Consider the following 26,925-nt stretch of genomic DNA (forward strand, 5'->3'; position numbering starts at 1 on the left):
GTTGGTGTTTAGTCATATTTTTGCATGATCCCATGAAAGAATAATCTGAGTAAAACGTAAATCTTTACGCTACCGGAATCCGGAAAATCGATATCTGGAACTGGTCTGCGATTACACACGCCTTTCAAACTTTCGAAAATTAACAAATTAAAAACAAACTACATTTTAGAAAGATACAGCCTACGTGTAAAGAATTATACTTTAGTGTATGCATGTTCATAAGTTGTGTGTTCGTGATAATTGAATGGCATATTTGCACGTATAATGTATGATATAATTATCTAATCACATTCACCAGAAATTATTGCCATTGGCAGAAATTTATTTTCAGAAATTTCATAAATATGTCCTTGATGTCTTTGTCACTGCATTTATCTAGTTATACAAATATGTTACACTCGATTATTTTTCTGCCAATCAACCTGCAATACTAATGATGTCGCCCTATTGATCCTAATAAAGCTTTTTGGCCTGGTCCGGGGTCCAATACACCTTATCGCTACTCCCGGCTGACCTGGCCCCTTGAACTTTTGATGCATACAACAATCACTTTTCCATTGCAGCGTCAGATATCTTGTATTATGACGTCAAAATTTTACAGGAAACAATGTGATAACCAGTAATGGCTGACAAATAGCGATAAGGTGTATTGGCCGTTTCAGAATCTAAAGCATCATGTGTAATCCCAAAATGGAAATAACGTCACATCATTGGTAAAATTTCCATTGTTTATGAAATTTTTAACCAATCAGGATGCTTTGGTGTACTTGAAAATATTACCCAGAATGCATTAGATTCTGAAACGGTGAATTATAGCAGATAAAAAGGGTAGATAAATCCACTATTAAAAGTTTAGGGTAACACGAATGACGGAATTACACATGAAATTTCAATATAACATAGTAAATGATAGTGAGCATGGTGAGATGGGGGGAGAATGTTTTTATAAAGGTATGTATGCCATCTAGTTTTAAAAAAAATGTTTCATTTCAGATGGATACTAAACAGAAAATTTTAACCTGGACACTAGAGTATGCCTGTAAATTTAAATTCCACAACATAATTTCTGGTAAGTTGTGTCTTTGATGTAGTATCCTTTTAAATATTATTTCCTTTCAGGAAAAAGTGCCCTGTCCTTCACTAGCACACTGCCCCTTTTGATTTCTAGCTGGAGTATGTATATTAGATATATACCGGTACCACAATAAAATAAATCTAGTAAGTTCCTAAGATCAACATGATCAAGGAGGTTAAATCTTATATAACCTCCTGGCTTAGAAACACCAAATGTAAAGAAAGCAGTGCACTTTTAATACCCTTTTAGATGCAAGTCAAAGTTCAGATAATGAAAAGGGGCCTCGATGGCTGAGTGGTCTAAGTAGTTACTACTGTAATCACTAGCCAGTCAACACAACTGTAATCACTAGCCAGTCAACACAACTGTAATCACTAGCCAGTCAACACTACTGTAATCACTAACCAGTCAACACTACTGTAATCACTAACCAGTCAACACTACTGTAATCACTAACCAGTCAACACTACTGTAATCACTAACCAGTCAACACTACTGTAATCACTAGACAGTCAACACTACTGTAATCACTAGCCAGTCAACCCTTCTGTAATCACTAACCAGTCAACACTACTGTAATCACTAGCCAGTCAAAACTACTGTAATCACTAACTAGTCAACACCACTGTAATCCCTAACCAGTCAACACTACTGTAATAACTAACCAGTCAACACTACTGCAATCACTAGCCAGTCAACACTACTGTAATCACTAACCAGTCAACACTAAGTGTAATCCCTAACCAGTCAACACTACTGTAATAACTAACCAGTCAACACTACTGCAATCACTAGCCAGTCAACACTACTGTAATCACTAACCAGTCAACACTACTGTAATCACTAACCAGTCAACACTGAGGTAGTGAGTTAGAACCCCCATCTTGCCGGTGCACTCAACTTCAATTTTAATTGACTAGGATTTTTGTTTTTCCTATAATATCTATTTCAATGGTTAAATAAGATAAGTAAATGTACATCACAATCTGTGTCAGTCCAACTGATACTAAACCAATGCCTGTAAAATACAAGATTTGTCCCTGGCAAAGTTCACAGAAAAACAATAAAGTTAACTTAATAATGTGATTTCATAGATTCACATAGGGAGAATTGTTTTTTGATACATGTATTAAAAAAATGAACTGAAAATAGTTTGATAAACTTTTTGATTGACCAGTTGAATAATTTGATGAATAATTTATTTTCAGTTGTATCCCAGAATGCATCAGACATTGAGGATTGGAATTTTTCGAGATTATATTTAGTAACCAGTGGTTTACACTGCATTGTGACCTCAGCAGATTATGACAGTTATCCTCAAGCCATTCAGTTCTTAGAATATTTATATGAGAATTGTAAAGAGTTCATCCCATTCAGAGCATACTCCAAATTAGTCACTGGGATTAAAATGATGGTATGTCATTGTATGTAGGTCATGGTCAAAATAATTCCTAAAATTTAGCAATTCTGTATTGATGCCAAATTAGAAAAGTCTTAAATCATGTAAATTATCACAATTTCATACATGTCATATGCAAATTGAAAAAAAACCAAAGACAGTGAATGTTGAATAATTACCTAGATTTCTGCATTAATACCAAAAAAATGCAAAGTTGAATAATAAACTTACAACTATTTTAATAAAAAAAAGACATCTTTATCAGTGATGATTATGCCTAATACATTGCACATGTGGTGCAGACTATCTGATGTCAGTGATGACAATAGTGCAGTGGGCCATCTGAGATGCATTTGTATGTAGAAGTTGTCATTCTGATTGATCTTTTTAAACAGCTTATCCATAATATAACAAAAAATTATATTACTTTAAAACTGAGCCAAATTCTATGCTATCACAATCTCAGGTGAGATTTGTTTCAAGAACACTTCCTTTGACATGAGATTGCTGTTTCAAGAACACTACCTTTGGCTGGTGAGATTGTGTATCAATCATTTATCAGATAGGAACATTCATCTCATATGCCTTCTGTTTCAGTTACTGTGATAGGCATGGTGATATCAATCATGGAAAATAATTTTGATTGTGTGGTCTATCTTGGAAGGTTAGATTTCAATGCTACATTTTAACTTGTGAAATTCTGTTTGTATTGGTAGTGAATTGATATTTAGGTTAAAAAATATGAATGAATGGATAAAAAAACTGCATGTTAAACAAAGTGAATTCCTTGTTAAAGAAAAATAATGAACTTAAGTAATTATTAAAAAGACGTACATCTATGATGATTATGCCTTTAAACTTTGCACATGTGGTGCAGACTATCTGATGTTATTGATGACAATAGTGCAGTGGGCCATCTGAGATGCATTTGTATGTAAATAGTATGCTATATTTTCTGCATTCATAAAAGTTTGAATAGATAAAAAGATGAGAGTTATAATAAGGAATAAAAGAAATTGTTTATGTCAATGAGATAGCAACGCAAGGAAAAGTCATCTAGAATTCAACATACAGTCTTGGACTATTGCTAGATGAACATGCATAAACCCTAAATATCTACATTATAATTTGATAAGTAAATAAAAAGATGCATACACCTGTGATGAAACAAAGACACATACACCAGTGATGAAACAAAGACACATACACCTGAAATGGAAACAAAGACACATACACCCGTGATGAAACAAAGACACATACACCTGTAATGAAACAAAGACACATACACCCATGATGAAACAAAGACACATACACCTGTAGTGAAACAAAGACACATACACCTGTAGTGAAACAAAGACACATACACCTGTAGTGAAACAAAGACACTTTCTTTGGTTACATCTTCTGATATCAGACTCGGACTTCTCTTGAACTGAATTTTAATGTGCGTATTGTTATGCGTTTACTTTTCTACATTGGTTAGAGGTATAGGGGGAGGGTTGAGATCTCACAAACATGTTTAACCCCGCCGCATTTTTGCGCCTGTCCCAAGTCAGGAGCCTCTGGCCTTTGTTAGTCTTGTATTATTTTAATTTTAGTTTCTTGTGTACAATTTGGAAATAAGTATGGCGTTCATTATCACTGGACTTGTATATATTTGTTTAGGGGCCAGTTGAAGGACGCCTCCGGGTGCGGGAATTTCTCGCTACATTGAAGACCTGTTGGTGACCCTCTGCTGTTATTTTTTATTTGGTCGGGTTGTTGTCTCTTTGACACATTCCCCATTTCCATTCTCAATTTTATTACATACACCTGTAATGAAACAAAGACACATACACCTGTGATGAAACAAAGACACATACACCTATAATGAAACAAAGACACATACACCTGTAATGAAACAAAGACACATACACCTGTGATGAAACAAAGACACACACACCTGTGATGAAACAAAGACACGTACATCTGTAATGAAACAAAGACACATACACCTGTAGTGAAACAAAGACACATACACCCGTGATGAAACAAAGACACATACATCCATGATGAAACAAAGACACATACACCCGTGATGAAACAAAGACACATACACCCATGATGAAACAAAGACACATACACCCGTGATGAAACAAAAACACATACACCTGTAATGAAACAAAGACACATACACCTGTAGTGAAACAAAGACACATACACCTGTAGTGATACAAAGACACATACACCTGTAGTGAAACAAAGACACATTCACCCTTGATGAAACAAAGACACATACACCTGTAGTGAAACAAAGACACATACACTTGTAGTGAAACAAAGACACATACACCCGTGATGAAACAAAGACACATACACCTGTAATGAAACAAAGACACATACACCCGTGATGAAACAAAGACACATACACCTGTAGTGAAACAAAGACACATACACCTGTAGTGAAACAAAGACACATACACCCGTGATGAAACAAAGACACATACACCTGTGATGAAACAAAGACACATACACCCGTGATGTAACAAAGATACATACACGGGTAACACCCGTGATGAAACAAAGACACATACACCCATGATGATTATGCCTAATACATTGCACATGTGGAACCCCCCCTTTTTTTTTGGACGATCAATATTTGAATGGGAACATATATCTGGAACCCCCCTTTGTCCTGGGTTAGGAACCCCCCCCCCCCCCTTTTTAAAATGGCTGGATCCGCCCCTGTTATATATATATTCGTTTCACTTCGTCTATAAAGTTGTGATCAAATTAGAAACAATCAAAGTTATATTCTGTATTCAATATCATTTACAAAGAACAAATTTTCTTTTGTGGTGTTCTGTAGATCTTAGACTGTGGCTGCAATTTAGATTTTACTTATGTGACTCTGTTACTATTGAAATGATATACTGTACACATGTGGATTCATTAATATTTGTTGGATACCAATTATCATTGATTCCGTGGGTATATGTGAACCACAGAATTAAATTAAAAACAAAAATGAACCAACACCTGGTGAATCTGTAGTAAGTTAGAGTCCATGAAGTGGATACCTGGGGTATGCAGGGTCGTTACAATAAAAAAACATAAAATGTAGAAAGTCTTCACTTGTAACAACAACACTAGTAAAAGACTTTCTACTCAAACTTAAATATCGATCTAATGACTAATTTTCTAAAGGCTTGTACATAGACTTTGACAAAACCTTGCAATTAAATGTCCACAAACCTTCAAGTTTTCCTTCGTCCATAAAATAAATTAATACACAGTAGTTATTAAAAATGTAAGATCATATCTGCTCTTTGGTCGTGTTGTTGTCTCTTTGACACATTCCTCATTTCCATTCTCAATTTTAAAAAGTTTACCTTGAATATTGTAAAATTACCTATAGATTTCAACAATTTAAAGTTATATATACTAAAATTATTATTAACAAAGACATCTACATCAGTGATGATTATGCCTTGAAACCTTGCACATGTGGTGCAGACTATCTGATGTTATTGATGACAATAGTGCAGTGGGCCATCTGAGATGAATTTGTTTGTAAAAGTAATTATTCTGATAACGTCAGATAAATAAATCTAACTTAGTTTTACTTTTAAATACATTGCAGTAGCCACAGAGGTAGATTCAAAAAGTTTGATTTGACAAGTAGCCTACTGGGTAGAATTATATTAATCAGAAGTAAAGAAGGGTTGGTTAATGTCAATTAGTCAACCCATGTACACAAACAACCAAACAAAATCTAGAAGTTAATATATAATCTTCAAATATCATGAATATACATACAAATGAATAAGTAAACCTTGGAAAAATACTTAAATTTCTACATTTCAAAAGTTAAAGATATGAACATCAGTGATGATTATGCCTAATACATTGCACATGTGGTGCAGACTATCTGATGTCATTGATGACAATAGTGCAGTGGGCCATCTGAGATGAATTTGTATGTAAAAGTCATTATTCTGATAGTGTCGGATATATAAATCTATCTTACAGTTTTACTTTTAAATACATTGCAGTAGCCACAGAGGCAGATTTTATTTGAAATCACAAAAGTTTGATTTAACAAGTAGACGACTGGGTAGATTTATATTACTGTAAATTCAGAAATTATTGTGTGCATTTATTAATGAGATTTTGTCATTTAAGACTAAAATGTGAGTTTTAATTATTGCGATGATAATAACCCTGTCGCATTTTTCACAATAATAAGAACATCGCCATAATTTCTGATTAAGTAAAGAAGGGTTTGCTATTGTCTGGTCATTTGTCTGTAAGTCTGTCCCTTTTCAGGTTGAAGTTTTTGGTCAAGGTAGTTTTTGATGAAGTTGAGGTCCAATCAACATGATCAACTTGAAACTTAGTACATATGTTGCCTATGATATGATCTTTCATAATTTAATGGCAAGTAAGAGTCTTACCCATATTTCACGGTCCACTAAACATAGTAAATGATAGTGCAAGTGGGGAAATCATGTACACAGTCTTGTTGATTATGTGATTACTTTGCCGTTATTCAGTTCTTTTAATATTGCAATTACAATGTTATTTTGTACTTCAGGGGTTCTAATTTTGTATACTTTGTCCTGATGAAGCTGATCTAATCGGCGAAACATGTCGACAATAAAAGATGCAGTTTACTTAAGTGTTGTTGTCAATGTAGCGGTATTTGATTTTTTTATCTGACAACCCTGCATACCATCTGATATCCACTTAAGGGAACTCTACCAGCACAAAACATAAGAGGCGTTGGTTCAGCAGCTCTTTATTTATCTTTTGATATTTCATCTGAACCCCCTGCATCCCCGGATCCGCCTATACCACACAGCGCCGACCCCACGGCCATCTCTATACCGAGCAAGAACGAAGAATTCCAAGAAGCCAACAAACAACTGATACCATCAATTACTGCCAAGAAACCACCAAACAAAAGGAAACTTATATGAAGAACAAACAGAGGACTACATTCCTACAACAGGACAGCCAATATATCAAGATTTATATGTACCATCATTCTGTGCCATCAGAAAATTAAATGTAAAATTATTTTAGTGTGAAACCTTAAAAAGGATCTTTCAAAAGTAAATGGAGATGACACAAAACAGCCAAGATAGATTTCCAGTACTATTTAAAACCTGAAGGAAATTAAAGTTAAAAGAAGAAAGATACAAAGAACATAAATCCTTCCCACCACCATTTCCAGTTCAACCAACATTGCCAAGAAATTTTGCGACAGTAAACCACTTTACGGCATTCCCGACACGATTGGAAGTAGTACCTCCGGCCAAAGGGAACACAGTCGAAGTGGTAGGGGTGTGCCCTATAAGTGTTGTCCGAATTAGGAAGAAACTTTATAAAACTGTACACTGACATTGTACTTACATTCATGTTACACAAATTTAATTTCTATTTAAAAACACATTTTATTTATACACTTACCATTATAATAGTTTACAACCATTTTAAAGTTAAAGACAATTCGAAAAATTATAGATTAACTCTAAATTTAGTAACTTAATTTGCATTGTTCTATGTTTGATTCATTTTCTGTTCAACATTACATAATGATATAGAGTATCCCATAGCAACGTCCTCAATGGACAATTATGACGTCACATACATGATACCATTTTTTTGTACTTCAGGGGTTCTAATTTTATATACTTTGTCCTGATGAAGCCGATCTAATCGGCGAAACATGTCTACAATAAAAGATGCAGTTTACTTAAGTGTTGTTGTCAATGTAGCGGTATTTAATGTTATTAGAATGTACGATCAGACAAAAATTGCAAAGTGAATGTTGACTCACTGTAATAGTTGAATGATTACCTAGTTTTATACATTACAAAACAATGAATAATAAACTTACAACTCATTTAATAAAAGAAAGAGGTCTACATCAGTGATGATTATGCCTAATACATTGCACATGTGGTGCAGACTATCTGATGTCATTGATGACAATAGTGCAGTGGGCCATCTGAGAATGTAATTTTAAGGATAATAGATAAATCAAAATCTGCTTTTATAGAAGACCACACTTGTATATAATATTTTGGGTGTGTTCTGTCCAAATTGTTCTAAAAGCGAAATTCTATTTAAGGCCATAAAAGAAGAAATAGAAGTTTGACTGTTTAAGTCACAGTCATCATGACCTAAGAACCCTTTTTTTAAGTGGAGAATAAATTATAATTTTTATTTTTTTTCTTTTGTTTAAAAAGGTTACTCATTGTGTGTATTGATACAGAAATGAAAGTTTATTATAAATTGACTATCCAAATATATTATTATAATTGGAGCTAGGTCTAAAGGTTAATATTATAACACAGGGTTAATCAAAACAAGTGAACCCTTGACACTTAAATTTTATTGCAGGTATTACTGAAAATGTTGGAACTTAACAAAGAGGGTGTTCTTGTTAAACTAAATGAATATTTTCCAAGGTCAGGGGCAGACTACCCAGGTGCTGTGAGTATACACTTATTACATTTTAAGATGCATCAAACAAGAATAACATCTGTACGAGCAGGTTTTTTTTTTTTTAAAGAATTTACTTTTGGCCATGAATATGACATGATAACGACAGCAAATTAATCATGTTAATTATCTTGGAAATTCTGAAGGATATAGGAATATGGATAGCCTTTTTTATAACTCTTTTCTCAAATACATCTCTCTTATCCCTGCTAGACTTTAAGGGAATTTTATACAATTAAGATCCAACATAGATTTTTTCCCCTGCAAATTTAAAAGTAAATAAATGTCTAAATGATCAGAATCGATCTTAACCATGTTAACGGCTTCTGTAGTTTATGATTCATGACATAATGTTCAGATTTCAATATATTTGGTCAACTGGATAATTACATTTATTACATTGGTTGCAATGAATTACATTGATTTCCCAGTTAGATAAAAACCGATAATTTCACATGTGAAATAAACGTGGTTATTTCACTCTCTGACGTCATACAACAATAGGCGTTGTCAAGACGTCGATAACGTCGGATCAAAACAAATTGTCAATGCGTAGGAAAAAGATATAGTTCCTTACATTTTCTACATTGATTTCATAAAAAAAAAGCCATTTGCCAATGTAATAAAAAGAATAACTAATCGCCGTATTTGAATATCAAAAATAAGACAACTTGTGACCGAACGCCGCTACTGATTAAACTCGTGCTGTGCACTCGTTTAATCCATGAGTCGTTCGGTCACGCGTTCTCTTATTTTTGATATTCAAATACGGCGATTAGTTATACTATAATTATATATAGCAATATGATGTTTTTGTAATATCAGTTTCTTGTCTAACTAATATTATTGGTATATTTCAGGATAAAAAGGAATTAAAACGTCTTTCATCTGTATATAGTAACTTCAGAAAGTTTTACTTGCCATTAGCAGCAGATAAGAAACTTTGTACAGCCTATTTTGTAGAGGAATTTCATGAAGAATATGGCCCAGAATTCCATGCTGCTCTCAAGAGACTCACAGAAAACTTCCTGTCTAAGATTGAAAGCCATCTCCCAATAACAGTGCTTGAAAAAGTTTGTATTTCAAGAAACATAATTATGTATACTGTATCAATAGTTCAGTAATAAAAAAAATTATGACTCACTATTCAGTATAACTGTGAATAAAATCTTTCTTTCTATTCACTGTGAAAAATGAAAAATACTTTTCCTAACTTGAATACATGTACATTGTATTTATATTAACTATAGATTCCACATGTTTATAAAAACTTTAAAAAGTAAACATCAGAAAATTGAGAATTTGTTAAAAGGAAATTTTACTTTTTGGTTTATATGTTATAATTAATTTTGTATTTGTTAGTGAATGGATAAAATACTAAAGCAGATATGATTTTAACTACTGGGTATAGTTTCATTCGCAATCATTTTATCATTTATAAGTAACTCTATATAAAAATATGTGTAGAAAACTTATTTCAAACAGGATAGCACATCCTCATTTTTACAGAAATGTTGTTAACCATGCCCCGGAAATTTAGAAATGATCCATGTAAACCTGTCGCTCCTTTAAATAAACTTATTCTAAAAGGTTACTTATTCAATACTGTAATAAGATCATTGAATATTGTTTTTAGCTCACCTGGCCCAAAGGGCCAAGTGAGCTTTTCCCATCACTTTGCGTCCATCGTCTGTCGTCCGTCGTCGTCGTCTGTCGTCGTTAACTTTTACAAAAATCTTCTCCTCTGAAACTACTTGGCCAAATTAAACCAAACTTGGCCACAATCATCATTGGGGTATCTAGTTTAAAAAATGTGTGGCGTGACCTGGCCAACCAACCAAGATGGCCGCCATGGCTAAAAATAGAACATAGGGGTAAAATGCAGTTTTTGGCTTATAACTCAAAAACCAAAGCATTTAGAGCAAATCTGACATGGGGTAAAATTGTTTATCAGGTCAAGATCTATCTGCCCTGAAATTTTCAGATGAATAGGACAACCTGTTGTTGGGTTGCTGCCCCTGAATTGATAATTTTAAGGAAATTTTGCTGTTTTTGGTTATTATCTTGAATATTATTATAGATAGAGATAAACTGTAAACAGCAATAATGTTCAGCAAAGTAAGATTTACAAATAAGTCAACGTGACCGAAATGGTCAGTTGACCACTTTAGGAGTTATTGTCCTTTATAGTCAATTTTTAACCATTTTTCGTAAATCTTAGTAATCTTTTAGAAAAATCTTCTCCTCTGAAACTACTGGGCCAAATTTAACCACACTTAGCCATAATCATCATTGGGGTATCTAGTTAAAAAAATGTGTCGGGTAACTCGGCCAACAAACCAAGATGGCGGCCATGGCTAAAAATAGAACATGGGGGTAAAATGCAGTTTTTGGCTTATAACTCAAAAACCAAAGCATTAAGAGCAAATCTGACAGGAAGTAAAATTGTTGATCAGGTCAGGATCTATCTGCCCTGAAATTTTCAGATGAATCGGATAATCGGTTGTTAGGTTGCTGCCCCTGAATTGGTAATTTTGAGGAAATTTTGCTGTTTTTTTTGTTATCTTGAATATTATTATAGATAGAGATAAACTGTAAACAGCAATAATGAACAGCAAAGTAAGAACTAAAAATAAGTCACTATGACCAAAATAGTCGATTGACCCCCTAAGGAGTTATGGCCCTTCATAGTAAATTTTTAACAATTTTCTTAAAATTTGAAGATTTTCAATAACATTTTCCACAGAAAGTACTCTTATAGATAGAGATAATTGTAAGCAGCAAGAATGTTTAGTAAAGTAAGATCTACAAACACATCACCATCACCAAAACACAATTTTGTCATGAATCCATCTGTGTCCATTGTTTAATATTCACAAAGACCAAGGTGAGCGACACAGGCTCTTTAGAGCCTCTAGTTATTGGTATAAATATTGATTTTGTTATCAGTAAATTAAAAGCTAACTAAATATTACTAGTATGTTATATACATATACATATTCATGGATCTACAATCTGTCAATACCTGTAACTTGGCATTGCACAGGGTCATGTTTTTCTCTGACTGTTTATGACGTCTTTACACTAAATCCATTGGATGTTGGATGTGTACGGATTGATAGTTTAGTCTTAGATGCATGATTTTCATGCATTAGTTGTTAGTGGCTTTGAACTAGCTGTCAGATAACTGCAAGTTCTCTCAGATCTGTTCATTGCGTCTTTTTGTGTCGGGATGTATAAGTACCCAGCCACGTCTAATTGTATTTTTGTCCATCTGATGAGTTAAGCCTTTTTCAACTGATTTTTATACCAGGTAGTTCGTTCTTATGTTGTACTGTTATACCACTGTCCCAGGTTAGGGGGAGGGTTGGGATCCCTCCCGCTAACATGTTTAACCCCTCCACATTATTTATGTATGTGCCTGTCCCAAGTCAGGAGCCTGTAATTCAGTGGTTGTTGTTTGTTTATGTGTTACATATTTGTTTTTCGTACATTTTGTTACATAAATGAGGCTGTTAGTTTTCTCGTTTGAATTGTTTTACATTGTCTTATCGGGGCCTATTATAGCTGACTATGCAGTATGGGTTTTGCTCATTGTTGAAGGCTGTACAGTGACCGATAGTTGTTAATGTCTGTGTCATTTTGGTCTTTTGTGGATAGTTGTCTCATTGGCAATCATACCACATCTTCTTTTTTATATGATAGATATTATCTCCATTTGAAATTGGTGGCCTCTGTAGTATGTAGTATGACTTGACCTCAGGTCAAATTTAATGTGGATACATATTTTGAAACTAGAAGACTGCAGATTTTAAAAGTTTGACTAAATATAGTATTATGAAACAATTTTTAAAATTTTACTTAAAATAAAAGACCGCCCACAGAACTCATAATGCAATTTATGAATTTTAATGAGGCAGATACAAGAATTTATGAACTCAAGAATATTATACTTACAGAGGTCAAAGGTTGGGGTTTATTTGATTTTTTTCTCGGTTTATAAACCTCTATCCACTAAATTAAATTTCATTAGCTGATGCAATCATATCTGTTATAATGAAACAAATGAGTCAATTGTGAGTTCAAAAATGATTAAGTTGGCATAACATTTGATAAACACCCCTTTTTCCTTTACAGTTGATGCAGTGCAGTGAAGATAAGTGTTATGAACTTCACCAAGATTCGTCATCGGCAGCTTTTGAAATTTTCCTTGATGTTATACTGACCAAATCAAAACTAAGTGAATCTGATTTGATACAGATGTTGACCATGCTTGGAATCATCACAGACTGTGACAGGGTACAGCCTCTTGATCATAATGGCTTAGGTACCTCATCTGAGAGGTGATTCATCTACAAAGATGGCTTAATAACTCACGTTTGTAAATTTTCTAAGGATATACTGCTTTCTATTTATATGTTTTAAACTTGAATAGAGAAGAGATACAGATTAACTGGACTTCACTAACTTCATAATATAAAAAGTAAAAACATCTGAACATCGGACAATACTCTTTTTACATGAAATGTTAATTTTGATATTTATTATATGTATTAATAATTTTTTGGTACATGTATATGAATATTCACTGATGGTAAGCAAATGGTCATATTGTAAAGTTGCAGTTAGCCAAAGATGGGAGACAACTCTAGAGATATTTGTTTTCTTTCAGATTTTTGTGCAGTATAAGTTTCATTACAACCAAACCAGTGAATATTGAAGACATTATATATTTATCTGTTACAAAATACAATCCTTAACAAGGGACCACATGCTAATTTTAGAAATGTGAGAAAAAGTTTAGGACTTTCTGAACATGCTGAAGAAAGTTTGGAAAACCAATAAGTTTAAGATTTATGATAAAATTGGCATTTTTTAACACACAATATTAACATACATGAAATAAGCCTTTCATAATGAACAGACCTTATACATTTGTACTTACAAAGCTCATGGGTAATATTGTTTGTCCCATCATAACTAGCTTTGCTTTATATTATGTGAGCAAAATGAACAAAATTATTTGATGAACAAAATTACCAGATTTTGCTTAAATCATAATGTTAAAAAGAAATGCATCTCAAAATGCTGAATAATATATATTTGAAGGTATTTTTTGCAGGACCGACAGTAGAAAATATATGGATGGAAGCAAATCTTTATTTTCCTCAAGTTCAAATAATGACAAAAACAGTATTAAAAGAAAAGGAGAAATGTTATCAGGGAAATCAGGCTCCAGTTTGTCAGACGATGTGTTTAATAGTCACTCTGCATATGAGAAAAATACAGTGTTTAATAGGAAGAATAGTAACAGTAGTGTATATAATAGTCATGAAACATATAGATATAAAAATAGATTTGATGTAATAGCAGGTCATAGTAAAAATTATTCAATTGCAAACAGAAATAGTAATGAAATTCCAATGACTGATGATTTTATGGACTCTGAATATGCTGGAAATTGTAAATTATCTTCTTGTGTACATAAGCATGTTAAACAGTTAGCGGAACAGAAGTGTGATATATGTAAAGAAATAGACAAGGTTACTGGCATAGCAAGTGCTCGGGGACAAAAAATTGTTGATATTGAATTTGTAGGTATAAAACCAATACAACAGAGTCCAAATTCTTCAAAATGGCATACAAAATTATCGCCAAGGACAAAAAAAATGAGATCTACAAAACTTCAAATGCCATCAATAAGACTTCGGGAAAAACTTACAAATAAAAATTTAATGGGAGATTCAGACAGCCAGAATATCAAGAAGAAAAATTCAAATATTTTGAATGACATTTCTGGTGAGATAGACAGGCAGACTTTTGTGGCACAGTATTTGGATAATCTTGAACTTCCTCTAGAAATAGATAATCTTGAACACTCTACAAAAGAAAATAAATTAAAATATGATCATTCAGTCTCTCAGGAATCTTCGAACTTTCAACTTACTCAGTCTGTAGATAGTGATGTTGGACCTGGTCAGTTTATACAGGAACCAACTCAGGTGCAGTACATCTCTAGCAGTAGTGAGGAAAAGACACAGGTACTTATATACATTGTTTTAGACTTTTACTTTAATACTAATAGTGTTAATTTGAAACAAATATAAATGGTAGAAAGATTCTAATACATATATATTTAATGTAATTATTGAGCACTGTAATCTCTGTAGAAGATGTACAGTGGTAGGTTTTTGTCCATTCAATTAAATTTAATGAAAAACATCTACCTGTAAATATAATATATCTGTTTTTCAAACACTCAAAAATGTACTTTATATTACTGTGGATATTTCTGTTTGTACAGTTGATTCTGTTTGTACAGTTAATTCTGGTTATTTACTGGTTAATCTTAATCCACCCTGACCTGTTTGTACAGTTGATTCTGGTTATTTACTGTTTAACCTTGACCCACCCTGTCCTGTTTGTACAGATGATTCTGGTTATTTACTGGTAAACCTGAACCCACCCTGTCCTGTTTGTACAGTTGATTCTGGTTATTTACTGGTTAACCTTAACCCACCTGTCCTGTTTGTACAGTTGATTCTGGTTATTTACTGGTTAACCTTGACCCACCCTGTCCTGTTTGTACAGATGATTCTGGTTATTACTGGTTAACCTTGACCCACCCTGTCCTGTTTGTACAGATGATTCTGGTTATTTACTGGTTAACCTTGACCCACCCTGTCCTGTTTGTACAGTTGATTCTGGTTATTTACTGGTTAACCTTGACCCACCCTGTCCTGTTTGTACAGTTGATTCTGGTTATTTACTGGTTAACCTGAACCCACCCTGTCCTGTTTGTACAGTTGATTCTGGTTATTTACTGGTTAACCTTGACCCACCCTGTCCTGTTTGTACAGTTGATTCTGGTTATTTACTGGTTAACCTTGACCCACCCTGTCCTGTTTGAACAGATGATTCTGGTTATTACTGGTTAACCTTGACCCACCCTGTCCTGTTTGTACAGATGAATCTGGTTATTTACTGGTTAACCTTGACCCACCCTGTCCTGTTTGTACAGTTGATTCTGGTTATTTACTGGTTAACCTTAACCCAACCTGTCCTGTTTGTACAGTTGATTCTGGTTATTTACTGGTTAACCTTAAGGGCATACGATACAGTTTTGAACCTGTATTTACAAGTTGATGAAAATTTGCATATAGGCTTTTTTTTACCTGATTAAATCAAATATGTAATAAAATATATACCTTCATGTGCTACTTTTTGAGAAAAATGAGGTCGAAATTTTGTATATTTGCTCAAAATTTAGATTTGTGGCCGTATTTTCTTTTTCGAAAGAAAGACACAACTTTTTTGTTTTAAAAGATAAACACAAATTGTTTTTTGTTAAATAATTTCTGTATTTTTTAAGTATCATAAAAATGTATGCATTTTTTATTCAGAAATAACTCATATTTATCAAATGGTCATGAATTGAGAAATGTCGTTTTAAAAAATAGGGGTCCATGCACTCGTTTACAAATGAAATCAGTTTGAATGATGAAAATCAGTCGAAAAATGCATCTTTTCCCGATATTTCACAGTTTGACGTCGCGAAAATAACATTTGACGTTTCGTTTTTAGCAACGTCATTACCTCCCCTGTAACTGTATCGTATGCCCTTAACCCACCCTGTCCTGTTTGTACAGTTGATTCTGGTTATTTACTGGTTAACCTTAACCCACCCTGTCCTGTTTGACAAAGAAAATTAGAATTCCAGTTAATAAATTCTCTTTATTTTCCACTCACTTAACATGGTTGGAGTGGGTTAAATAGTTTTTCATCCATTCATTTGTGTATTTAGGTGTTTGTATAGTTTGTTGTAATGACTATCTGGATCTAAGCAACTACAAGCATCTGCATTCAGAATTAATATATAATTGTATATGACTATATGTCAATGTTCAACTTTTGGGAATGTCAGAAATGTCCATGTTAATGTTAATTAAGTCATCTCAAAGTAAGTACATGTGTGCACCAATGACATTGATTAAATTTTGTGAAATTATCTAGATCTAACCAACTAAAAGTTGCAGAAATTGAAACAATTTAGTAATTCTCCAGTCAAGATTTGCTAAAGTGCATCACAGTCAAATTGGAGAGGCTCAAAAATTAAAAACTTCTATCATTACATGTAATATCATACAGAAAAGTGCAAGAATACATTAAATAAGTTGATAAAAGGGTGTCAATTCCCCAAGCACCTTGATTTAGTACAGTGAAAATTTTAAAATAGACATGATAGATGGTTACCCCATTTTGAGAGTACCTTACTGCATAGGTATTATACATGTTTTAATGGAGAGGCATTTATGACATTCAGATAAAATATTGAAGTACAATACTGTTGATTATAAAATAGAAAGATGTGGTTAGATTGCCAATGAGACAACTCTCCACCACAGACCGAGTGACAAAGAGGTTAACAAAAGTTGTTCAGAACTATATGCATCCTACAGTTTTCAACAATGAACAAAACCCATACTGCATAGTCAACAGAGATACCCCAACATGTCAAATGTAAAACAATTCAAATGAGAAAAATACCAGCCTGATTTATGTATACATGCAACAATAAACAAAAAACAAATATGATATATACAGCAACAAAATATCAAGCAGCAATTGTTTGCATAGAATAAATAATATTTATTACACAGACATGTACATCTGTACACTAAAGGTGTGGTAACAATTCCCTTTAAAATATGAGTGACTTGAATCTTGCTGTAGACTGCTATATTATTTTTTTTTGCATTACAGAATGGTATAGTTATGGAAAGTACTGAATCTGAAAACATTGGTATGTTCTTCTAGTGTAAATTCAGAAATTATTGCGATGTTTTTATTAATTATTGTGAAAAATGCAACAGGGATATAATCACTATAATTTATACTCGCATTTTGAATTTTTTTATATGAATTAAACAGGATTTTTCTCAATATAAAAAAAAAATTAAATTGCATTTTGGTCTAAAATGACAAAAATTGCAATAATAAATGCCCACAATAATTTCTGAATTTATAGTTCTTGCAAAGAGGGGTGGGAGTATAATGATAACCATGCTCTGAAGGAGGGTGGTATCCTGGTGATTTTGTAACAATGCTTAATGTGAACAACATTTAGCAATAAGAGAACCTCCTTGTCAGTTTGGGAACATAACAATTTGTCTACGTACATGTACCGTGACATGTCTTTCTACTGACTATCAGACTCAAGTTTTGAGCTAGTTTGTACAAATCACTGCAAATTCTGTGTACAAATCAGGCTCAGTGTATCAATATAATAAAGCACAGTAAATTTAATTTCATTGTTATTGAATTGTTCTAAACATGCATGTACTACATGCAGCAGGATGTTAAACATCCACCAATCAGCAGATGAAGAATAAATTTTGGCTTTATAATGAGTCATAGTGAACTTGTACATGTCTGTTATTAAAAGTGAGTCTAAAATTAATATGCAAGGGGAATTAACAGTTATTTATAAGTGACTACTAGGCATTTCATTATTGTTGGCTCAGTCAATTACCTCCCTGAATGAGCATTGAGCTGCAGCTGATATTTTGTTCAATGATTATGCAACACAAACAGTAGCTAAAATGGAAGTCATTTTTCTGACTTTGAAAAAAAACACACATTGGTTTGGGCCATTTTTAGCATCATTTGGTATCTGACGTTGTCTTTTGACTTTTACAAAAATCTTCTCTGAAACTACTGTCAGTGCAAATTTTAACCATATTTGACCACAATCATCATTGGGGTACACATTAAAAATATGTGTCTGATGATTGCACCTGCCAATTTAAGATAGCCGACATAGCTTTAACAAAACAGGTGTAAAATGTCTTGTTTTGTTTATTACTTTAAAAACATAATTACACAGAGAGCAAATCTTACTGGAGTAAAAAGGTGCATAATTTAGAGCTCTACCAATTGTTTATATATGCCAAAACATTCCGAAGACTTCTTACAGGAGTAATTGCCCTAATGACAAATACAATTTTATGGCCCCGAAACGAAGTTGTCGGTGCCATATAGTTTTACCCTTGTCCCTAATTCCGTCATTCCTCAACAAACCATAATACAGAGTTTTTTTCTAAACGCCTTCAGATAATTGGCTGATTTTTGGTATGTGAGTTAACCATGATGAGTTACAGATCAAGTTTCGTTCTGCTCCACTAATTTTTGCCGAAATTACGGGCTTTGGACTTTGAAAAATTGTTGAAAATCACAGTGATACGGACTTTTTTCTAAAGGCCTTCAGATATGGGGCTGTTTTTTGGTATGTGAGTTAACTATGATGAGTTACAGATCAAGTTTAAGTTTTGTTCTTCTTCACCAATTTTTGCCGAAATTACGTGCTTTGGACTTTGAGAAATTGTAGAAAATCACAGTTATACAGACTTTTTTTCTAAACGCTTTCAGATATTGGGCTGATTTTTGGTATGCGAGTTAACCATGATGAGTTACAGATCAAGCTTAAGTTTCGTTCTGCTCAACTAATTTTTGCCGAAAATTACCGGCTTTGGACTTTGAGAAATTGTTGAAAATCACAGTTATACAGACTTTTTTTTCTAAACTCCTACAGATATTGGGCTGATTTTTGGTATGTGAGTTAACCATGATGAGTTATAGGTCAAGCTTAAAATTTCGCTAAAATTACTGGCTTTGCACTTCAATAAATTATTGAAAATCACAGTTATACAGATTTTTTCTCTATTCCCCTCCAGATTTTGAGCTGTTTTTTATATGTTAGGCTACCATCATGTTTGTATCCACATGTGTTTATATTGAAATTGCAGATTTTTCAACTTTTTTCGATGGGGCCATTTGTGTCGCTTTGACACATATAGTTTTTTTAATATTTGCCTTTTATCTTGAAAACAATTTGATTCTTAATTTACACAGCCCCCTGAGCGGCAGGGCACATTTCCCAACAGTGTAGTAACCTCGTATTGATTTAGTTATATCTTAACATTGTAGTCAAGATTAAAAATTAACAGAAATGTCAGTTATCAAACACATTTATTCATTTAAATTTTCAAATTTTGCCAAAACAAAGATTTGTAAAGTTAAACAATTCTATTCCAGAGACATATACAGTAGAATACTCATTAGAACTAGTTTTCTCAGATGAAAAAAACAGTGAAGTTTAAGGTTTTATGGGTGTTTTTTGCCCTCTTTGAATGTTTGAATGTAAAATAGCAGAACAAAGTTCAAAGCAGTGGCGGATCCAGGGGGGGGGGGGGTTCCGGGGGTGCGCACCCCCCCTTTATTTTTGCCGATCAATGCATTTGTATCGGGACATATGTTTTGCACCCCCCCTTTGCCCTGGGTGCCCTGGGTTAGCACCCCCCCTTTCGAAAATTCCTGCATCCGCCCCTGGTTCAAAGTTCTTTATTTTCCAATTAAGGGCCCCTGACGGGACATAATGACAATACACAATACATTCTGATTCTTAACACATAAACATATAATGAAGATGAAATTTAAATTATAATTCACATGAAGAGAATGAGATAATATCATAGAATATATATAATCATATAAAATATCACAACATAAAACAATTGTTATTGTTATTATTTATAAGTTATTTTAGTTCTTTTAAAGTTTCAAATCTTTGATTTTTCTACCATGCCAGAGTGCCAGTAAAAATAGTTTAATAATTTATTAATTCACCATATTTAATTGAACACAGTTTTGGTTTATAATACATTCAGTAAAAGTGAATTTTCATTTGCATTATTGTGATTTTTACAAAGTCTGATTTTTTTTGGGCTTAGTTACAATTTTTTTTTAAATTATAATTTAAAAAGGATAATTCAGAAATAGTATTATTTACATAAAACATTCCACATTTATGTTAATATAGGTAAAAAACAATCCTATTTTTCTTTTGACATTCTTAAAGTATATATAAGAGCAATACCTGTATTTTATTTCACAGTTGTGTGAATTTGATTACCTTTTCACATAATCAAGAACATATATTGTTAGATCAGAGACATGTAATACATATTATATGTCTCTGGTTAGATATAGATATACTATACTGTTTTCAGGCATAATTATAAAGTTTTGTTATCTCAATAATTTATATTCAATGTGTTATTTTTTTTTAGTAACCTAATGATTTATTTTAATTTTAATGTATACTTCATTTAGGATGAACCAGTCATATCATTTTTCGTTTATACTTCATTTCAATATGTTGACTGTTTATTTTTGTTTGGGTATTTGGCTATATTCAATCAATAAAGGGAGATAACACACACAAATTAAAGGCGGCAAACATTGTTTACATTTCCCATGAAGACAAAGGAGCATAGTTTGCATTTGCAAGTGTAAATTTGGGAAGATAATCTAAAGAAGCTCTGAATACCGATTTTCCTTTTAACATAGATTACTAGGTATGCAATCAGTTGAATTCTCTCCAATTAACTTTTTGAAACGTCCGCTAAATAATGTAAATTGCCGACTACCAAGGACAATCCTTGTTCCAGGCAGAGACATATATGTGTAAGGAACCGGATTCAATTTCATACTCATGTTATTGGTTCGAATTATACCTAAGTGTTTCCAAACGCAGGAGATCAATTTGCTCCTCTATATTTGGTTATTACTGAACTGCCACCCCCAGAAATTTTCATAAGTAGCTGCCTAAAAGGGGGTTGGGCGCTCCAGTTATGCTTCAGTGATTCCCAATATAATCCACCAAATTTTTCCTTAAAAGAAGGGGGTCCTGGGCTTCACTCTAACTCCGCCTCTGAGCTCCACACCTCAATTTAACTGATTGAAAGATAATGTCTTCACCATATTGAAAATCAAGCATTATCATGTAGTATGCCTAAAATTTAGGGATTTATTATCATATTAAAATTATGCCAGAAGAGCATATTATTATATAATTAAAATATGTTTAATTTTTGTGATTGACATACATCTATGGACCCTCTATACAACTCATGTAACTTATAAAAAAATGCAATCTTGTTATATAAGGGTTAATACTCTATCTGTAAATGTATCTGTACATATTCTGCCATTCTTGTTTCCTTCAGTACTAAGTTATAATATCCAATCCCCAATAGAATTATAAAAAACATGTATAATGGTATGTAACACTATACAAGTATGTCAATATACAAAATATTGCTTCACCAGTATCAAAAATTAAGTCATACTTGCGATTTTCTTTTTAAATAATAATTTACAGGCCACACACAACAGCACAATCTTTTAAAGCTTTGTAATTAATATGTAAGGTTTGTAAAGTTGTTGGTCCACATTGTGCCTACAGCATGTAATTACCAATTAAACAACAAATGTCATTTAACTTTAATCATATATTAAAGATTACTCACTTGTCACATTTATTTAACCTGAGTTATACATGTTATATATATTGAATACAATAAATAACCTTGCATATCTTGTTTCTTTCAGAGATTTTGACCTGTGAGTCCACACTCTGTCCAAGATCTCCATCTAATATAGATATTATTGACAGTATGTCAGATGCTAGTTTTGATGATGAGGTACTGGTCCCTACATCAGACCTGGATGAAATTGATGTAAGTCTTATTTTATAAAATTTCTGTTGTTGTATATATTCCTATCTGTATTATAATTAAGATTTATGACAAATGGGTAAATTTAAAAAAAAAATGGATTTAGAAGAAACTCCCAATTCACCACCCAAAAAATTTATATTTTTTATGAACATAAGTTGGAACTTTTCGGTAACAGATTTATAAAGTAAGATATTGATAAGATAGATGCTGTTTTAAGAATTGTGAAGAAAGTAAAGTTTTGACTTTTGCTGTGATAATTAAAAGTTTATGATACTGTTTTTTCTCTCAGTTAGATGACATTTATAACTTTGAGGAGGACAGACTTTCACCTGTAAGTAAAGACTTAGCAGTACCAGAAATCTCTTCTCACGCCAGACACCCTGACATTAAACTCTGCATTATAAAGCTGTATAGAAAGAAGGTTGGTATGAACATAAATCTGCAAAGTGGGTTGGGATAAGTTCCTTATCATTTAATGTGAAAAATGCTTTATTTTAAATTTTGATGCAGAAAAGATTGTATATATGTTCTGTTTTGGTGTGATAATGAGATGGTTTGGGTGTTCAATTATATTTTATCCAAAGTAAAAGTAAAAAATCTCTGTAGAAACATGGAAATCATGCATGTACTATATGAAGCTCAGAAATTTACCAAATGATATGGACAACCCCAACTACTAGCAAAATATCTGTCAAAAGCTAAATTAAAGCTAAAAAAATAAAAAAAGAAGTATAAACTGAAAACTGGAAAAAATATCATTGTGGATGACTTAAGTTGTTACATGTTTTTGCTTTAGCTTTCAAAACACAGCATAATTTTTACCTAGTCCTTAAAACTTCTTAGAACATCTTCACCTGTTCGACTTTTCCTTTCATTAATCTAGAGAAAAGGGTTATATTTCATGTATATTCAAGTCACATGATGTGCTAACACAAATATGTTTTGTTTCAGGGTCTTGATGTCAAACTCAAAGATAAAAGAAAAAAGAAAGTGTTCCATGTTTACTCATAAGATTAGTAGTCATTCTTAACACGAAAACTAAATGATACACAGCTGGGGTATAAGATGAATCAATTGCATTAACAGGTCTCACATCAACCAATCTATAAAGTACATTGTACCTGGCATATGTGCATATTCAGATACAAAATCCTCTGTAAATTGATCGAGATAAAAGGTTGCAAATTGTCACAGACACAAGTTTTACTGTACTATGAACCAGTGATTTTTATTCTGTTAAGCATTTGAAGTAAATTTGAACTGACAGAGACTAACCAATATAGCTCAGGATAAAATGTGTTCAAATTGTCACGTCACTGATACAAAAACAATACAATACATTTGCATGGGAGAGATTCAACAGTTTTAAGTGAAAATTCCATTTCTAGTTCTTGATATTGACATTTTGCATTGTTTATTTTTGTTTATTGTTTTATATTTTTTTCATACACTCTATTTTGATTCAGTTTTATTCCAAGTAGATCTCTACATCATACATATGATCTCATTTACAGTACAAATACTAATTTACTAATTTCCGTAAACATAATTTATAGTCCGTAATTATTTTATACTGTTGATTCATTATTAAGTTGGATTCCAATTTTCGTTGGTTTCGTGGGTACATGTAAACCAGGAATTCAAATGTTCAATAAATTGACAAATTTTCTGCAGGCTTTGTATGCATGCGCAGAGATTGGCAAAAACATCAAATCAAATATCCACAAAAATCTCATTTTTCCTCAACCCACAAAAAAAATCCATAGTAATGTGTTTCTATTGATGTCTGTCACATTGCACCAGTAAAGTGTTCTTGCATTGTACAATGCTATTTGGCAACATTTGCTACATAATGACATGCATTCAATTAGTTGAAGATTTCTCTGATGTATTGCCTCCCTTTTATGACTTGCTGGGTCTGTAAGACTTCAGGTCACAGTTCATATAGAAAACATGGAATTTAACATCCTAGATTTTTGAACTGCTATATATCCACTGTCAAGAAAATATACAATGTACATGTATCTTACACATCCTAGTGATCCTTTTCAAATGTCAAAACAACCCCTCCTAAAAACAAACTTGTACATGTATTAGCACACGTGGAACCCATACAGGTTATCAATGATCTTTAAAACTGGAGGCTGTTTCTTAGCTACATCCCATCTCTGTCACCTATTAATGAGATAACAGCCGAGAAACACACTCTTGATCGAAAAACCTTGTATAATCTACAAATTAATCAGCACTCTTTTAATGCTGCATTGACATCATTTAACCAAAAGTTTATTGATCCAAATGACTTCTTACCTTCTTTTCTTAAATACTAATTTTTGTGATAAATATTGCATGAAATGGCTGCACTCAAAATCCTATTGTCACTGGCTTGATATTTAAACTGTCCAGGCCTTGTCTCTATCTTTTAAAAGAGCACAATGAAGTAAGGGCTGTTAGATCCAATACATATCCATTCCTTTCAATTTATTTATGATATTTTCTTAAGAAATTGAAATTAAAAAAATATTTGTATATGTATAACAACACTTTTCAAGAAAAATTATTTCATTGAAATGACATAAATTGAGCATGGTAAAATCATGTGTATGAATCTTATCTGTTCCTTTACAAATGCATTATATAGACAAAGGAAGGTCAAACCATTTATTAATTTAAACCTTTGCATGCTAAATACAATACAATATTTATTTTAATTCATGTTCCCAATTACTTTATGCTTTTAGGACAATTTTTTCTCAAAAGCAGGGAGAAATTTGGGTGGGTGGGTGGTCAGCAATATTTTTCACATATCCCAACGGGTAGTTGATAATCAGAGTTAAGTTACATGTTTTAAGTTGTGGTAGTTTTTAGTTAGATATTTATTAAAATTTATTTTATATACATGTATTTAGATCTTGTGTACCGGTATTATTTATTATTTGAATTAATTTATAGCAAAATGTATGTATCTGTTTCTAAGAGTATATAATAATCAATAAAACTAAAGTTTAAATTCAATTCACTTATTATGTACATGATGAAAACCTAGAATGTAAGAATATGATAATGGTGATATCCATTAAAGTGAATTTGACTTTAGGGTCCATATGATATGGTGTTCTTCAACAAATTGAACTTATCGCATGATAATCAGAAGCCTGGGAAATCTTATCTGTTTTCAAGCCCAGTATGTCATGCATGTATGACTAAAATAAGGACAATATACAGAATCAAAGGTCTTAATTTAATTTAAAGGATTTATTTTTTAAATGAGGCTTTTAAAAAGTAGCACCTTCTTTTATAATGGAACGTTGAGGGCACTTCTCCTGCTCAATTCTCTTGTCTGATATCTTTGCTGCTAGAATCCAATTGTATACAAAAAGTAAAATCACAAAAATACTGAACTCAGAGGAAAATCAATTCGGAAAGTCCATAATCACATGGCAAAATCAAATAACAAAACGCATCAAAAACGAATGGACAAGAACTATCATATTCCTGACTTGATACAGGCATTTTCAAATGTAGAAAATGGTAGAATAAACCTGGTTTTATAGCGCTAACCCTCTCACTTTGATGAGACCCAAAAAACATATCATCCAGGGAGGAGCGCTACCTTCGCTTTACGCAACACGTGACAAGTTTTTTCCGGCCACAAGAGTAAAGCATTGACTAAGGGCAGCTGCTGGTGTGCCTGCCAATCCTTCATTGGTGCACTAAGGACATGGCTGAGAAATTGATTTAGTTCATTAGACCACATTCATTCTGTGTCAGAAACCTATGCTGTATCAACTATTTAATCACAATCCAAATTTAGAGCTGAATCCAGGTTGAATGTTGTGTCCATACTTGCCCCAATCGTTCAGGGTTCAACCTCTGCAGTCGTATAAAGCTGCGCCCTGCGGAGCATCTGGTTAAAGTTTGAGCAGCTTTGTCTATAAGGAATGAATTGAATTTCGTTAAAATTTAATTAGACTTTATTGGTTAAAGGGTTTATTGAGTTCCGACCTTCATGTATTATTTTTTTCAAAACAATTTGTTTTCAAATTTGTTGTTTTTTCATCACTAGGATTAAAACCTGTACTAAATATTTAATTTAACACCAATAATGAATGCTGGAGTGGTTACAGGTTTCAATGGAAGCCATCATGAAATCCGATGTTTCTGAAGATATCTTAACAGTAATCTACTGGAAAGGCATTTATGATAACATTGAATTGTGGTTAATTAATCAAGCCTTTTCTCATAAAGGTTCCAGTAGAAATGTCTTTAAAAAAAAATATATGTACATTTTTTTCCAAGGAAATTACAGCTAGGTAAAATACATTAAAGATTCCACAGAAGTATTTCATCACATATCACATATCATAAAATTGAGA

General features: G+C 32.7%; 2 protein-coding genes across 4 annotated transcripts in view; one reads left to right on the forward strand and one right to left on the reverse strand.

Annotated features, from left to right (window-relative positions):
* LOC139525537 (uncharacterized) overlaps positions 1-26,925 on the reverse strand; it is a 228,890-nt gene that overhangs the window by 111,429 nt on the left and 90,536 nt on the right. The gene's annotated exons all lie outside the window — the stretch shown is intronic.
* Positions 97-25,564, forward strand: LOC139524681 (uncharacterized). 3 transcript variants are annotated; one of them, XM_071319678.1, is made up of 11 exons: positions 97-206; positions 994-1,069; positions 2,284-2,489; positions 8,868-8,960; positions 9,830-10,042; positions 13,107-13,312; positions 14,092-15,010; positions 17,733-17,772; positions 22,422-22,549; positions 22,839-22,970; positions 23,501-25,564. In XM_071319678.1, exons 2-11 carry the CDS (start codon positions 994-996, stop codon positions 23,558-23,560), a joined length of 2,073 nt encoding a protein of 690 aa, XP_071175779.1. In that variant the 5' UTR covers positions 97-206; the 3' UTR covers positions 23,561-25,564. The 3 variants fall into 3 exon arrangements, with proteins under 3 accessions (XP_071175779.1, XP_071175777.1, XP_071175778.1); XM_071319676.1 differs by having other exon boundaries at positions 179-259; XM_071319677.1 differs by lacking the exons at positions 97-206; positions 994-1,069 and adding an exon at positions 820-951.

Source organism: Mytilus edulis, chromosome 5 (genome assembly GCF_963676685.1).
Source record: "Mytilus edulis chromosome 5, xbMytEdul2.2, whole genome shotgun sequence".
Taxonomy (NCBI): domain Eukaryota; kingdom Metazoa; phylum Mollusca; class Bivalvia; order Mytilida; family Mytilidae; genus Mytilus; species Mytilus edulis.

Bases quoted from the DNA above. Each gene is read 5' to 3' on its own strand.
- LOC139524681 (XM_071319676.1), top strand. The intron at 8,961-9,829 runs GTGAGTATACAC...GGTATATTTCAG, and splicing joins GGGCAGACTACCCAGGTGCT to GATAAAAAGGAATTAAAACG. The intron at 13,313-14,091 runs GTGATTCATCTA...TATTTTTTGCAG, and splicing joins TTAGGTACCTCATCTGAGAG to GACCGACAGTAGAAAATATA.